This window comes from Ctenocephalides felis, unplaced genomic scaffold, assembly GCF_003426905.1.
Source record: "Ctenocephalides felis isolate EL2017-DRISC unplaced genomic scaffold, ASM342690v1 CF-g0.4_SCAFFOLD_01170, whole genome shotgun sequence".
Lineage (NCBI taxonomy): Eukaryota > Metazoa > Arthropoda > Insecta > Siphonaptera > Pulicidae > Ctenocephalides > Ctenocephalides felis.
The window spans coordinates 72973949-72991607 of record NW_020537324.1 but is presented as its reverse complement, the minus strand read 5'-3'; the positions used below and the strand labels follow the sequence as shown (position 1 = coordinate 72991607).

The window sequence follows — 17659 nt, the reverse complement described above, 5'->3', positions numbered from 1 at the left end:
TGGATGAAAGCCTGTTAAAAAATTCATTATTGTATTATAATATATAATAGAAATATTATTTTGTGTCTATTACTATTTGAAAAATTATAGTATTTTGTATATATTTCTTCATCAGGAATTGAATTCTGTGCGTCCATCTCTACAAGATGAAATTGCAGAAATCAGGAAAATTTTGTCTGAGAGAAATGATCAAATGCGATCTCTCCAAAACCAAGTTTTAGCCTTGACTGCAGCACTCGAGATAAATACAGATTTCCAAAAACTACCGTTGAAAAATTCAGGTACAACAAGAATTTGTCAATTCCTTCTATCATCTTGACAATATCAAATTTTATTTCAGATGAGGCAGAGCCTGAAGATGCATCTCTTGCATTTAATTCATTTGTACAAGTCTTGAATGAAAACACTGGAGAACGAGAATTTTGCAAATGCAAACGTGGACCTATTGTAAATATTTTTTTTACATTTTTAGTTATACAATCTCCTAAGACAAATGACAACTTCGTCATCTCTCTTGTTTATCTTCAGCATAGGAATCAACTATCGGATAAAATGTAATTGTTGTGTTACGGGTCTAAATTCGTATGAGTTTTACACATGAAATCTAACCTCCAAATGGCAAAACTTATTTCCTGTAAATTCGATCTGTCCAAGTTGAAAATTTTGTTACATAAATATTATTATATCATTGATATTTTGTCTTATAGTGCAGTAAATGGAGAGGAAAAATGGCGAAAACTCTGATTTTTTTTGCTGTGCTCCAATGTGTATGAAATTTTGAAAATAGGCTAATTTTACCCGTTTTTTAAACCTTACGAGTTATAAAAACCCCTAAAAATAAGTTTTGGTTGAACATAAAAAGATTTAGGTATAAAGTAAATTATATTTTACTCTCTTTATCTTATGTATCGAATTTTTTTAACCTTTTTGACTCTTAAAAAAACTTTATGAAAAATTGTTTATTAAAAAAATTATTCTAAAATTGAAAAAATTAATGATTTGAATGATCTTTCAAATTCTCAAAAATAATTGCCATATCTATAATTATTTCAACCCTTAAAACTATTGTTAAATAAAAACAGTTAATATTTATAATTACATATTTGAAAATTATTTAATTATAGAATAAAATCAGAGTTTAACATAAATAAAAAACAATAATTAGCAAGAAAAAGACCTTGTATTTTTATCTATATACTTTCATACGAATTTTTCATTCTTTCTAAGGTATAATGAAAGTTAGTTGTTTTTTTTTAAAAAAAAAATGGATTTTATTTTTTCATGAAATCATAAGGTTTTTCAAAACTGTTTGTGCTAAAGTTGTGGTATATGCCAGAGTCTATCAAAATTTTTTGTACCAAGTTAACTGTAGATAGTAAACGATTAATTTTCAGGCACTCATAAAACCGTTTGATTTAAATGAAAAAAACATTGTATGCAAATTGTTACAAACAATACTTGTTTATCTATGTTTTAAAGCTTATTTCGAGCACTATAAAAACCCATTTTCTGGAATGTATAAAATGTAACACCTAGTCGCTAAATGGCTCCAAATACAACAATTAAATCTTGGAAGAAATAAAAAACAGCTTTGCTTTTTCATATCTAGCTTAATATTGTTCCTAGAACACTTTATTAAACACCGATTTATTTAATTGAAATAATTTTTTTTATTTAATTTTGTTCGTTACAAAATTTTCGCTAAAATGTATATTTTTGGAGATATTTGCAAAAAAACCATGAAAAACACCAAAATGAAACAAATTTTTAGTAGCTAGTAACTCGAAAAATATTTGTTTTTTTTTTTAACTTTATAAAGCTTTTTTCTTATAATTAGTTCTTCTATACGTCTTTATTTTAAAAAAAATAGATTTACACCATTATGGAAGGGTTGTCATCTCCCCGGAGTCCAAATTGTTTTCACTATATTGTTAGTTATATTGTTCCTAGAACACTTTATAAAACACCAATTTATTTAATTGAAATAATTTTTTTTTATTTAATTTTGTTCATTAAAATTTTTTCCCTAAAATGTATATTTTTGGAGATATTTGCAAAAAAAAACGATAAAAAACACCAAAAAGAAACGAATTTTTAGTAGCTAGTAACTCGAAAAATATTTGTTTTTTTTTTTAACTTTATAAAGCTTTTTTCTTATAATTAGTTCTTCTATACGTCTTTATTTTAAAAAAATAGATTTACACCATTATGGAAGGGTTGTCATCTCCCCAGAGTCCAAATTGTTTTCACTTTTGAACTTGAAAACGAAAAATTCCCAATGATCTCATAAATTTGTAAACGCTAACATTATTATTATTATTATTATTATTATTATTATTATTATCTTACTATTTTTATTATTGTTATTTTGTTATATTTTATTATTTTTCTAGTATTATTTTATTATTCAGAAATTTTATTTATATTATTTATTAATTTTATTTTTATTATTATTTGCTTGTATTTTATATCAAATCATATGACGGATATTATTTTCATGTAAATTCTATCCTTTGCACTTTTATTTATTTAAATTTATGTTATTATTTATCAATATTACTAGATGTTAATAATTTAACAGTTGTAATACTTATTGAAATTAAAAAAAAATTTAAAAAAAACTTTTGAAATTGAGGGTAAAATGAACCCATTTCCAAAATTTCATGCAAATTGGAGCACAGTAAAAAAATTCAGACCCAAAACGCTCTATTCACTGGAGTATTATTAGTTACCTCAGTTTTGAAATAAACTACAATATTATTCAAAGGGGCCACCAGGTGCTACAGGTTCGATGGGAGCTCCAGGAATGCCTGGTCCACCAGGACCACCTGGACCAGTCGGTCAACGTGACTCTCTTGATTTTGTCCTACTGGCACTAGCAGATGCTCGACACGATTTGGTGGCTTTACAAAAGCGAGTTTTTGCTGGAGAACGGTACGATATAGAATAAAAATATAAAATTAAGGGTCCGATTCTGCCGCATGACAGATGAATGTTATGGCAAGGCCATGTTATGAAGAACTTTTCGTACTAAATATTGACAGAAGCCATGTGGTTGGTGTGCAGTCAGGCATATTTCTCACGTTGCCACATATAAACCCAACCTAGAACACGCACAAATGTCTAAAAAAACTATTAGGTTGTCAAATATCTCCCTTCCGCTGTTTTGCTCTTGCTCTCATACAAAAAGGCGGAAGGGAGATATTTGACAACCTTATATCCTAGATAACATGGTCTTTCTGACCCAGCTTCATAACATACGAGTGGCGTTGCAGTTTATGTGTAAAACGCCTGAATGCCCAGCAAACACATAACATTTTGAAATTATCCATTATGATTCAGTAGCATAATGTATGCAAGTTAGAGCGTAACATAGCCTTGACACAACATTGGCCCATAAGTTTTTTTTTTCTATTTATGTAGAATTCCAAGATTCGACGTAAGATTGGCCCTCAGACGACAACGCATGAAAGAAAAACAAAAGATTAGGCAAAATAGAAATTTCCAATCAGGTGTAGGTGATGCAAATAGTGCAGCATTCAATGATGATGAACAATTTTTTGTGAAAGATACAAAACATCTGCAATTGGAGGATGTTTCCAATGAATCGATGTTGTTGTTTGAAACTGCAGAAGAAACCCTGTGAACATATATGTAACCACCCTGTGAAACTAAAAAGTTTATTTGTAATTAATGTATTAATTACCAATTTAAGTTTTCCACTGAATGACGGTCTCGATGAAGACAAACATATGGATTAATAAACCTGTTTCCCTAATTGCTTTAGTTTTTTTTTTACTTGGTGATATTACCCGACTCAGCACACTCGTTTTAATATATCAACACCAAATTTACATACCCCATATATATATATATATATATATATATATATATATATATATATATACTAGCAAACCCGACGAACTACGTTTCGCCACCAGATGTTTTCGTGAGAAAGATGAAGAAATTTTTTGTTTGCTTTATATTCGAAAAGGAAAATTTTGATTTTATTACACAACAGTAATGAATTTATTTCGATTACAAAAATGAAGAGTTTTTTAGTTGAACTTCTCTAAGTAAATGAAAGTGTATCCGCAAATTATCCGTTTCATTGAAGTGCTCTTTGGTAAACCACCTTTTTTGTTTTTTGGTCTGACGTTAACACAAACAAAGCGGATGGTTTTCCAACTCGTGTACAGGCAACGTATGACTGTCCATGTGAAAAACAATGATTTTCTAAATAATCTATTTGAAATTTATCCCGCAAACACTTAAGCGACTTGTTATTGCGAACGCAAGGCGAACTGGAAATTGCAATCGTTTGAAGTCAAACGGAAACAGCCGGAATCATTGGTATGCCACCAAACCGCCAGCAATTTTTGATTGAATGGTGAAATTCAATGCGTGTACATCATTATTCTTTGCAGCAAGAATTGCTCGTTGACTTAATCAAGCATAATTCTGATAATTCTCACTAATGTCATTACTCGAATTTTTAGATAATCTATTTGAAATTATTTAAAACAATTATTGATTATTTTCATTACTCGAATTTTTAATTACGGTGCGTGAAGTTCCAGCAATTTGCATTGAGGCACGATGCCATGAACCACTAATTTTCTTAGCTATGAACCTTGGGGAGCCATTTTTTATATATATGTAGATTAGGGTGGTCCTTAATATGAACATTTTCGAATTTCCTTGCTCCCAGGGGCTCAAATGGTTCCAAATTGATAAAAAAACAATTCTCTGAAAGTTTTAGCTCTCAATATTGTCTTTTACATAGAGCGCAATTCAATCAAAGATTTGTATGGAAATAGCATGAAAAAATTTTCAAAAATTTCAGAGCGTCGAATTTTCAATAAAAAATGACACGAATTTTCACTTTTAATTCATTTGTCGTTAAGTTATACCTATTTTTTTTTTTAATTTTCAATTTTTTTTCCATGCTATTTCCATACAAAATATTGATTGAATTGCGAACTATCTAAAAGACATCCATATTAAGGACCACCCTAATAAATTTATATATATATATATATATATATATATAGGTCAAATCAAAAAAATAATTAGAAGAATAAATAGAATAATTAGAAGAATAATTAGAATAATAAAGAATTAGAAACAGTACATTCTAATACTTAATTATTATATTATCATAAAATATTACAGAAAGATCATAAAAAATAAATTATATTTAGATGTATCATTAACTTCTGTAAAACTCCACACAATATCTATATCTTTATACAATTTTTATATTCTATATCTAGAAAAATAAAATTAGATCATAATAAAATCTCAGAAAATTGAATTTTTTTTTTATAATGTTTCAAATAAATTTTGATCTATAGCAAAAGTAATGTGATTTACTAAAAACTAGAATCATGATATAAAAATATAAATATAGATATAGTCTTAAATTTATTCTTACATGAGTCTTAAAATATATTAATCACATCAATACTATAAAATAAATTAATTAATTCCCTATAGTGCATAATTTTCAATTCAATCAAGTAATATTATTATTATGATCATAAATAATTTACAATATTCGAACTAAAAAATATATTAAGTACCTTTTCAGTTAAAATATTTCGAATCACTGTAGGAAAAGTGTCCATACCTTATTTCGTTAATGAGGTAAAATACTTTGTGTCATTATGGGTACGATATAATTGGTTGTGAGGCATTAGACATCGCCAAGGCCTGGGAAGTGTTATGGGCAAGACTTTGTTGGGCCATTGCCAGCTGCTGTCCTGGACCACCTGGGTAAAAAAAAATTAATTAGTAGAAAGTGGCCTTTAGCCTTAAGGCAAAATATATATAATTAATTTTTTTCCAAGAAATCAAAAAAATTTCGAACTTTCGAAAAACTTTCAAAATTAAAAAATAATAATTTTCAAATTTGCCTTAAGGCAAGTTGCATAAACTTCCCGAAATGTGTAATAATTGACTTAAGCAACCGAAATTAAGATTTAGATATTTAGATGAAATTTTCAACTGTCTATTTCAAATTAAAGATATCGCTTTCAATTAAATCTGAACATTGCGATTTCAAATAGAATTTACTCAAACACTTTTAAATCAGCAGAATTATGTTAATTATATTGCACAAATACGTGCTTATATGCCCTAAATTTGATATTATTATTATAAATTTTATTGAATTGATAATGTTTGACTGATCACATTACAAAAGCAACTTTTGACTATATTTTTTCAAACTTTGATGAATTTTTAACATTAAACTATTTGTCGTAAGGCCGTAACATTTTAGTATGTTCTATAAGACTATGATATCTATCGTCAAAAAAGTTTCATAAAAACGGGATTTTTTTTCTGCAACAGTTAATTACAAGAAAACGGCCCGGTAGATTTTCACCTAAAACAAATGAGTATATCATCCCAATCAATATCTTTCGAACGGTTTTTGATTTTTTAAAATCGATTCAGAATTGAGAGCAAAAACGTGGACAAAAATTATCAAAAACTAGCTGTAAGTGGAATTCTGTCTTAAGGCAATTAAGGCATCGTGCCTTAAGGCAAATTGCTGCAACTTCCCGTAACAAAAATTATTATTTTTTTAAAAACGATTAACATTTTTGAAAAAGATTACTTTGAAAAAATAAGATTTTTGAGAAACTATAAATTGGACAAAAAATTACTTTTTTAAAAAAATTTTTTTTTTTTAAAAAAAAAGAATTTTTAATTTTTTTTTTTTTTTAAATGTTTTTTTTTATTTTGACATATTGTGGAAGATCTGAACTTTTTTTCAAAGCATCGTACTGCTTTAACTGCATAGGACAAAATATAAAGCGCGTAAGCGCCGCGTCGCTGTCTAACGCATAAGCATTGGTACGGAACCCATAGGAATGTTAACAAAATTTATACTTATTGTTAAAATCTCTATAAAATATCTGATAATTTGATGTGCATATGTCTAATGATCATTTTTGACCGCCAAATGGCACATTTTTTTACTTTTTCCTCCATATCTCCGAAACCGCTAGACCTACCTTCATGAAAATTTGATCGATTCTTCATCATGTCAATACAAGTGAAATGTTTTTTGAATTATTCAAATCGGACGCTCCGTTCTCTTAAAAACTGAGTTACCGTTTTCGGCACTTTTTGCCCCGTATCTCCGGAACGGCTAGACCTGCCTTCGCCAAAAACTAATCAGCACGTCTCCTTATCAATACGAATCGAATGTTTTTTGAATTATTCAAATCGGTTGATCCGTGTTCCCGAAATCGTCGACGAAAATTTGTATCCGCACATACATACACATACGTACATACACACACACACACATACATCCATTTTTTCTAAGTTATGCCAAAATGTTCAGAAACCTCTGAAACGTGAAGATATATAAAAATTTTCATTTTCGATTTTTTTGCGATTACTATAACTTGCCCTACGGGAAGTTAAAAAATCAAGTTTTCGAATTTTTTTTATGATTTCAAAGAAAATATAAATTTTGAGAAATTTCAAAAAATATCAAAATTTTAAAAAATTATCAAAATTAAAAAATTTAAATTTCTTACTATAATCTGAGAATATTTTGAAATTTTCAAAAAAAAACGAATATTTTTTTATGATGATAATTTTCATATTTAAAAAAAAAATGTACAAATTTCTTGTAATAAACATACACATAAGTTATTTCTTATGTTCAAGCGTTACGGGAAGTTGCAGCAATTTGCCTTAAGGCACAATGCCATGCACCACTAATTTTTTTTTAATTTCGAAATCTATTTAACTTCCCGTAGGGTAAGTCATAGTAATCGCAAAAAAATCTAAAATGAAAATTTTTATATATTTTTACGTTTCAGAAGTTTCTGAATATTTTGGCATACCTTGGAAAAAATGGATATATGTGCTTGTGTGTATGTGTGTGTGCGTGTGTGTATGTGTGTTCGGATACAAATTTTCGACGACGATTTCGGGAACACGGATGAAGCGATTTGAATAATTCAAAAAACATTCGATTCGTATTGATAAGGAGACGTGCTGATTAGATTTGGGCAAAGGCAGGTCTAGCCGTTTCGAAGATACGGGGCAAAAAGTGCCAAAAATGGTAACTCAGTTTTTAGGAGAAAGGATCGTCCGATTTTAATAATTCAAAAAACATTTTACTTGTATTGACAAGATGAATAATTGATCATATTTTCATGAAGCCAGGTCTAGCGGTTTTGGAGATCTAATAAAAAAGTAAAAAAAATGCCTTTTGGCGGTCAAAAATGATCATTAGACATATGCACATCAAATTATCAGTATTTTATAGAGATTTTAATAATAAGTATAAATTTTGTTTACATTCTTATGGGTTCCGTACCAATGCTTATCCATTAGACGGCGGCGCGGCGGTTAAAGCTGTGCGATTGCTTTGAAAAAAAGTTCAGGATTTCCAAAATATTTCAAAATACACTTTTCTTCAAAAAGTCTTTCTTTCAAAAAAAAGTAAATTTTTGTCAAAAATTTATAGTTTCTCAAAAATCTAATTTTTCAGAGTCAATTTTTTTCAAAAATATTAATCTTTTTAAACAAATAATAATTTTTGGTACGGGAAGTTCCAGCAATTTGCCTTAAGGCACGATGCCATGCGCCCCACTAGTTTATCTTCTATTATTACCTATAGGTGTTAAAATCTGCTGTCCCGTCGGCTGAGCGTTGGACAAAGTCAGTTGAGTATTTGAAGCAAGTATTTGCTGCTGCGTTGAACTCGTGATTATCTGATTCGGAGCAGTAGCTGGCCCAGTCAGACTCTGCTGCGCCAGCGCCAACTGCTGCGAGTTACTTGCAATTGCTATTGGTGCACTGTTGGCTAAAGAAAAGAAAATAAATACATTCATTACATTTATTAAATACAGTACCTTCAATGATTTTGTAAGATAAACTCAATTTATATATACATACCAATAATTTGTGTTTGAGGTGTAGCCATACTAACTATTGGTGCCGCAACCTGAACTGGTGCCATGGAAACTGCGCCTATTGAGACTGGAACAGTTGCCACACTGGCAGTCACCGTCCTGATAACCTGATAAATGAAACAGTAGTCTGTACTTAATAAAGTACTACTAAAAATAAGGTTGTCAAATATCTCCCTTCCGCCTTTTTGTATTATAAACCAAGAGCAAAAAAGCGGAAGGGAGATATTTGACAACCTAATATTTTCAAATTGCTGTGAAACAGTACTCTGTACTTGATATTTTGCAATTGCTATGTTTATATTTTCCAAATTTACAGTAGAATTGGAGCCAATGAACTCGATAAGTTTCTTAGACATAAAACTTATACGTACTCCTGATAAACTAATACCAAAAACCAACTAACTCAGATTGTTACCTTAATTATTTTTTTCATCCACTCAAAATGAAAATAGGTACTATAATAAATCTGACTGACTACGCATTACTTCTATCGGACAAAACATTTTGGGACAACAACATCAATTTAATTACAAAAATTCTAACAGATAAACTCCTATCTAGGGACTGCAATACCGATGGAAACTTTCCATACCGGTATTTTTCATTTTAAAACCGGAATGCCGGTAAATTACCGGTATTTTTTTTATCTTAAACAAACGTAAACAAAATTGAAAGTTACTAGTACAAATATAAAAAAATGTCTATACAACTACAACTATATTCAACTAAACAATAAAATAAAGCAGTAAGTTTATTTTTTTAAATAATAATTTAACAAAATTATATCCAATATAATTAATTCATTACCACTGTCGAGTATATTGAGTATTTTTCACCAAAAACGAACTTATGAGTAAGAAAGACGAAAAATTCATAAAAGATCATATTACATTATTATGATAAACTGTATTGTCTGTATCCGATGTGTTAAATTAGCATAATCTCCAATATTTAAAAAAAAATCTACACTAATTTAAGATCGGATACTTTGTCGAGATAAATAATAAGTTACTATAATTGTTGAGTATTGTTATTTAAAACAATGTGATGCTTCTATAGTATTTTCAAACTTGAAAACGTTTTCGAAAAATAATACTTTATAATTGTAATAAAAAGCAAAAATATTTAGTAATTATCATAATTATTATGTATAAACTTAGAAAAAATTAAAGATTACGGGGTAATATGTATGAAAATAAAATATTTTAGCGCAAATGTCACTTAAACCTTTACATTTTTACATAAGATGAAACACCATTATCTATCAGCCCAATTCTATTTATTGTAACACGATATGAAGCTCTTTGGAAAGCAATAAATATTCAGTTTAATGACGAGTTGAGATAATATTTTATATTTGTTTATCCTATAGAATCACTTGAAAATATAGCTGTTTATGCGATTATGAAATATAAAGATAAATTTGTTCCGAGAAATTTGAACTTTTGTGTATTATGTATCAAATAGCGCTTATGTAAAAATACCGAAAATACCGGTATTTTTGGGGTAAATACCGGTAAAAATACCGCCGAAAAATCGGGCGGTTTACCGGTAATTCGGTATGCCGGTATACCGGTATTGCATTTCCTACTCCTATCCCTTAAAACTTATAAACTCCGTAACCAGTAACAGACGAATGTACCTTATGAATAAAATTGACAATTCCACAGTACATAACGATTTACCTGACTCAAACACTCATTCTGGTGTAATATGTTTGCCATACATTAAAGAATTGTACGTTCCTTGGAAAAAACTTTTTTACAAATCTGGACTCCGACTTGTAAAAAATTTTAGTACAATGACTAGTGCTATTTTTACTAAAATAAAAGCCCAAATACAAAAGCAAAAATATTTTAAAGTCTTTTCTCCATATCTTCAACCAGTCTACGAACAACACATATTACACACTATCTATTTGTAATTTTTTAAATTAGTATTTTGTGAAAATATTGTTTAATTACAAGTTTATTGTTTAAATTACATAATATAATGCATTACCATATTCCAATACCATGGATTATTAAAATCTTCCAATTTGACACTAAGCTCAACTAATTGTAAGTACTATTTACTCTTTTTATTTTTTCTTTTCACTCCGATTCAATTGTTTTAGTTTTTAATTTTATTTTTAGTTTCCACTGAATGAAGGCTAGGATTATAGCCGAAACGTATGGACTTAAAATAAATTGTTGAAAGAAATATGTTTTTTTTATGTTATGCCCAATTACTAGACTTTGTTAATACATGTCAATATCAAATTCAGAATCATACAAAAAATTATATATATATATATATATATATATATATATATATATTTACACCAAATTTTGGTAAGATGGAATTTAGTAAAATGCTTGCGTTTTACCTGTGGCTGAGGTTGAGTCGTAGGTGGAACCGTAGTGTTTGTTATAGTAACAGCAGGCACTGTGACTGCAGTCACATTTCCTTGTCTGGAACCTCCCATACGCAACTGTGCATTTTGCTCCAACAAAAATTCATTTGTTGCCGTCAGATCAGAAACCTGTGAATTAAATTTAAGTTTATAGTATATTTAAAAATCATAACTATTTCCATGTCCATTTACCTGTTTCCGTAATTCTTCTACTTGCTTTCTCAATATAATATTCTGTTCTTCCAAAGGAATCCTGCGAAATGAATTAACAACATGGTAATATACAATTTTAAGTAAAGAATTTAAAGGTTTGTCGGTTTTCAAAAACCGGTTTTTTGGCGAAAATTATGGAATTCGAAAACCGGTTTTTTAGTGAAAAAAGTCAAAAAAAGTGAAAAAATGGAAAATGACAAATATAGCCAAATGTAAAAGATAGATGGAAGCGTTTTGATTCTTGAAATCATATCGGTTCAATAGCATTTGATATCTTATCAGTCTGCAATGGTTCCCAGAAAGGTTTTATATATAAGGTTGTCAAATATCTCCCTTCCGCCTTTTTGTATTATAAACCAAGAGCAAAAAAGCGGAAGGGTAATGATATTTGACAACCTAATATATTAATTTAAATTTTTATACCAGTGTATGTATTAAATAATCAATGTGACTTCTTCTTGAAGAAGTAACTTCTACTCAAACTTAAAAAAAGAGTTTTAAACCCTAGAAGCCACAAATTAAAGAACAAAAAACTTAGAATTATTATATCAGACTTTAAAAACAATTAAGCACAATTTGGCAAGTATGAGAGTATTTTCTATTTCAGGAAATTTTGTGAATAAACAAAGGACACGTCTAAGTAGCAATTCAATAGACGTTCCCAGTTTTTTGGAATCAAATTTTATTAAACAAAAAACAATTAGAATGTTTAAAATTAATTAATTAAAATTTCTCTGAACGAGTTTAGCTTAATTGTTTTTAAAACTAAAATTGATATTAACAAGTATGTATCAACATGTATCTAATATTTTTTTACTTTTATTTTTTAATTTAATGATTTTTTTTATTTATAAATGTATTATTTTTATTTATTCAAAAACTTTCCTTTCACTATCATAACAATATTTTCATTCTTATATGTGAAAATGATGCATGAATAACGAATAATTATTTTCAAAGTTATTTAATCAAGATAAATTATTATTTTTTAGTTCCACTAATTAAAATCAAAATAATTATGTTTACTATCTATAAAATTGAACAATAAATAAATCAGTCAAATGCTGCTCTAAATTACACCAAATTTGCGGATAATTTACAGAATATTCGAGCAAAAATTTATTTTCTATATAAAATTCGAAAACCGGTTAAAACCGGTTTTTTAGTAAAATTGAAATTCGAAAACCGGTTTTCTAAAATGGCGGTTTATGTATAAACACAATTAAAAATGTAAATATTTATCCAAACCTGTTATAAAACGTATTCGTTTTATCTTCATAAAATCTCTTCTTAACTGGAGGTTCATACGAATCATATCCTGCACCATTAATTGTGTATTCACCTCTAATGACCCTAGAGTCGCTACAAGAATCATAACCAGACACATCATGGGTCTGGTACAAAACACCATTAATTTCATTTGGATGCCTATCATCTATGCTGCTGTAACCGATATCTTGTTTCACATAATCTTGTCTCAAACTTCGTATGTTATTGTTCAATCTCCACGATACCAGTTTTTTGGGCTCTTCGTGAAAATTATTACTGGGTATTTGGTGAGGTTTTCGAATACCATGGCCATTTTCAGAATTTCCATTTTCTTCTTGATATTGCGCATAGGTGATGTGGCGGAACTTGCAGTCGTTTCTGCGCCTGAAATAAAAGATATACTAGTGGTGCATGGCATCGTGCCTTAAGGCAAAAAACAATAACTAGTTGGTATTGGTATTTTGCCTTGAGGCAAGTTACATGAACTTCCTGATTTGTATATAATAATCGACTTAATTAATAAAAAATAAAAATTTATGAGTGATTAAAAGTATTCCGAGCGGATTCATTACACATCATTGAAAACGAACGAACACGTTAACTCGGAGTATTTTCTAAAAGCAAATTTTCAAAAATCAACAATTTTTATAATTGAACCAGTTTCCGTAGAACTTTAATGCTTTAGTATGTTTATTAAGATCAAGTGCTCTATCGTTATACCAAGTAAAACGTCTAATTTATATTTTAATAAACGTCAAAAAAAATACTCATTTTCTCAAACTTTGATAAATTTTTGAAATTAAATTACTTGTCGTAAGGCTCGCCAAAAAAAAAAGTGCCATAAAAATCGACTTTAATTTTTTTTTCAACAGTTAATTATAAGAAAACTGCTCGGTAGATTTTCACCTAAAACTAATCAGTATCATTCCCAACTAATATCTTTCGAACAGTTTTTGATTTTTTAAAATCAATTCGGTAGTTTGAGGTTAAATGTGGACGAAAAGTTTAACACTTTTTTTCAAATTACAAAGAAACGGTTTGGCAGATCGACTCACATAACTGACAAACGATAGTCCTCATTGAGATACATCAAATGGCTTTTAAATTTTTGAAATCGGTTCAGGCGTTCGAAAACGTCGATCAAAAGTCTAATTTTTGCAAACTTTGATGAATTTTTAAAGCTAAACGTGTTGTCATAGGGCTGTAATATTTTAGTATGATCTAGAAGACTATGGTACTACCGTCAAAATAATAATCATAAAAATCGTGGATTTTTATAAAAAAAAACTTTATTACAAGAAAACGGTCCGACCGATCTTTACCAAAAACTAATCAGGTCGATTCCCAACCAATATATTTCGAACGGTTTTTGAATTTTCAAAATCGATTAAGAATTGCGGGCTAAAACGTGAACGAAAAATTTTTCACTTTTCTGCAATTTACAAAGAAACGGCTCGGCCGATCGTCACACAAAACATGGAAATACATCGAATGGCTTTTCAATTTTTGAAATCGGTCCAACCGTTTTTGAGAAAACGTCAATTTACAGCAAAAAATCTGTTCAACACACGCACACACACACACATACTTTTTCCAAATTTGGTCTCATTCGATTCAGAATGACTTGAAACGTCGAGAAAACATAAAATTAGCGTATCGGATTGAAATATTGATCAATGATTAATAACAATTGTTTTAAATATTTTCAAAGAGATAATTATAATTACTATATATGTTATCGTTCATATAATATACAGTAATGATCTTGTCTCTCAAAACACTTAAGAATGTTTACATTAACAAGAGATGCCAAATCTGAGGATATATTTCTTACGATTACAATAACGCATATGAAATATATGCATTTTTAAAGTGAATTGTAAATTTAAAATTTATATTTAAAGTATAAAACTTTGTAATTTTTTTTAAATTTTAGAAAAAAAAATCTGAAAATTTTGAAATTTGTTTGAACCGTATAAGTAAACTTTAAAATTTAAAAATCTATTTTTTTGAGAATACTATAACTTAGATAAGTTGAAAATGAGTATGCATATAATAAACTTATTTTTTATTACTATCTATTATTATTATACCTGCAAGAGCCCAAAATAAAATCTTTGCAAGCCGGTCCTCCTTTTCCTCTATCACGCATCACATTTTCTGCCTCATGAGGAAAATATCCGTTTGTTCTGAAGAATATTTCATCCGTAACAGAATAATGTAGAAATCTGTAAGCATTTATATATAAATAAATACAATAATAATATAAAAACAATTTGTAGGTATTACGTACTTGCAATTAATTCTCGTACAAGTTCGATTTTGAAAGTCGTGACAAAACATTACTCCATCGGGTGCTGTATTTGAAATTTCGTGCCTAAACTGAAAAGATAGTAAAAATCATATATAAATTTTATTTAAAAAAATAATGCATACTTAATAAGAATACATTAATCCTTAATTTTAAAGTCAAAATTTTATTACATAATATTCCCAAAACTAATCAGCATGATTTCCAAATGATATCTTTCGAAGTTTTTGTATTCCCAAAATTGTTCAAAATTTGGAAGTTGGTCTCTTCGATTCAGGCTTCAAACGTCGAGAAAACTAAATAAAATTAGCAATTTGGATTTTATCATAAAACCATAAACTTTTCCTTCGGAAGTTTGTTATCACTGAATAAATAAATAAATCAAATAAAGTTTTCATATTATTACCTTGCACTGGTGTCTCCGACAGACACCACGTTGAAAATCTCGACACATCTTTCTCTCTCCTGCATTTTCTCCAGAATTTTCAGCAGTTTCTTCCGAAGTTGACATATTGTTCAAATTTAGGCTAATCCGTAAATTGCTTTAGAGTTCTGATCATTTCTGTTCTCGGAAAATTGACGCTGTACAGTCTGCATTTTGGGACCTGGTAATAAAAATCTATATATTAATAAGGATATTAAGATATCACGTAAAATATTAAGATATCACGTGTATTTATTTTTTACCTGAATTTAAAAAAAAAAACGAATAAGATCCAATAATCCTTTAAAAAATTCCCAATTAATCACGTGACTAATGGCCCACTTAATAGGCTCAAAGATCCTTATCTAATTAGATTTTTAAAAAAAATCTTAATAAATTCATATCAGATTCTTACCGTGTTCTCATTTTAGTTCTAACTGGATCTTGTTAAATTCGTATCAGATTCTAACCGGCTTCTGGATTGAATTAGATTGTTATCAAAAAAAAAAACGTTTTAGATTCTAACTTACTCTTTTATTCCCAACTAATTTAACTAAAAAATCTAATATTTCTTTTCCAAGCTTTTCAAAAAAATATTAAACAACGGTACGGGAAATTTTAGCAATTTGCCTTAAAGCACCATACTATGCAGTTATGCACCACTAGTTATATTCGAACTTGATAACTTGCTTTTAAATAATATATTTCTAAAATTTTGCTCAAATATTGCTAAAATCTTATCAAACTAAGATTCAGTGCTAATTCTACTAATCATATAAATTAATAAAAATCATTAAAATTTGGAATAATGGACAGCGCTTTTATGACGTACAGATAATATGCAGCTAATATATAAATATAAATACATATAAATAGTTAACATCAAAAAAATCGATAGATTTAAAGTGTTGTAAATCCTTGAAGAAAAACAATGCCCAAACATCTTTTATAAAAGCAAAGTATTTTATTCTGTAAGAAACCGCAGGGGATATCTAATACTGGTCATTACTCAGCTTGATATGATGTACTTGTTTCCAATATTATATACTACCCACAAATATACATATATATATATATATATATATATATATATATATATCATGTTCTCCCTCACATTTTATATAAAATATATACAATATACATATAAATTCATATTCTAAGAAAATCAACGCCAACATTTCATCAGTATTATACAAGTGGCGATCAAGTTTAGACTGAAAAAGGGCTATTATTAAAAAAATTACTAAAGAATTTTAAGTAACTACTTTAAAATGAAAAAAATCGTCTTAATTTATTTCTTCATTTACGCTTATAATTTCAACGTAATCGATTGTTTAGAACTAGAAGGAAACTGTGAAACTTTGGAATCAGAGATTCATCTAATAAAAGGTAAGGGGATTATATTACAATGATAAATAACGTAACATATTTTCAAATAAATTATTTTTGAAATTCGTTATCAAGCCTGCAGTAATTAAGTTAACCCTTTCGCTCCGTTTGACGACCTGTGTGTACGAGTGTCGCCTATAGATTGTCCACTTTAGTCCAAGATTTATTACTAGTTATTTATTAAGAATGATTAATTGTTATTATAGTATAAAATTAAGAAATAATGTATATGCAATTTTAGACTTATTGCGTTATTTATTAAACTGAATTATATAATTTCATCTGCCAAACAATATACTGCTTCTTATATTATTTTAATTTCTGGCATCTCAGTCGCTTTTCGGCAATAATAATGCAGACATTACATTTTTCTTGTATATTATATTCTAATTCAATCTAGGCTCATATGTTCAGCTAAATTCAAATTTCAAGTGAATTGACATTTCTAGCAGATTACAGTTCAAAGGTTTTCAATGTCAAACAATGATAAGTGGTTTTATGTAATTTTTGCCATTCATTTCTACAATTACTATAGTTTTATCGTTCATTAAATCTTAAAAGTTTCCTTGACAAACTCTAAAAAGAATTATCAAAATCCAAATAACCGTTTAAGAGAAGTACCAAATCATTCACCCGTAGTAAAAAGAATTTCATATATAAGATTTATTATTACAAAAATAGTTAAATCGAGTACACGTGCAAGGTGCATT

General features: G+C 28.5%; 4 protein-coding genes across 5 annotated transcripts in view; 2 read left to right on the top strand and 2 right to left on the bottom strand.

Moving 5' to 3' along the window:
* LOC113368320 (zinc finger CCCH domain-containing protein 10-like) overlaps nt 1-17659 on the bottom strand; it is a 57311-nt gene that overhangs the window by 14454 nt on the left and 25198 nt on the right. The gene's annotated exons all lie outside the window — the stretch shown is intronic.
* On the top strand, nt 194-3646 carry LOC113367628 (mannose-binding protein C-like). The gene is made up of 4 exons (XM_026609218.1): nt 194-281; nt 341-447; nt 2768-2934; nt 3424-3646. Exons 1-4 carry the CDS (start codon nt 194-196, stop codon nt 3644-3646), a joined length of 585 nt encoding a protein of 194 aa, XP_026465003.1.
* Nucleotides 5668-15647, bottom strand: LOC113367627 (zinc finger CCCH domain-containing protein 10-like). Its single transcript, XM_026609217.1, has 9 exons — nt 15543-15647; nt 15119-15207; nt 14919-15053; nt 12805-13209; nt 11536-11596; nt 11317-11472; nt 8932-9055; nt 8648-8839; nt 5668-5774 (listed from the first exon to the last, which is right to left on the bottom strand). The coding sequence occupies exons 1-9, from the start codon at nt 15645-15647 to the stop codon at nt 5668-5670; spliced, it is 1374 nt and encodes a 457-aa protein (XP_026465002.1).
* The window catches only part of LOC113367626 (partner of bursicon-like), a 33932-nt gene continuing 33104 nt past the window's right edge, over nt 16832-17659 (top strand). Inside the window, exon 1 of the mRNA XM_026609216.1 lies at nt 16832-16949. Within this exon, the coding sequence (XP_026465001.1) occupies nt 16832-16949 (118 nt within the window). The remainder of the gene's footprint in view (nt 16950-17659) is intronic.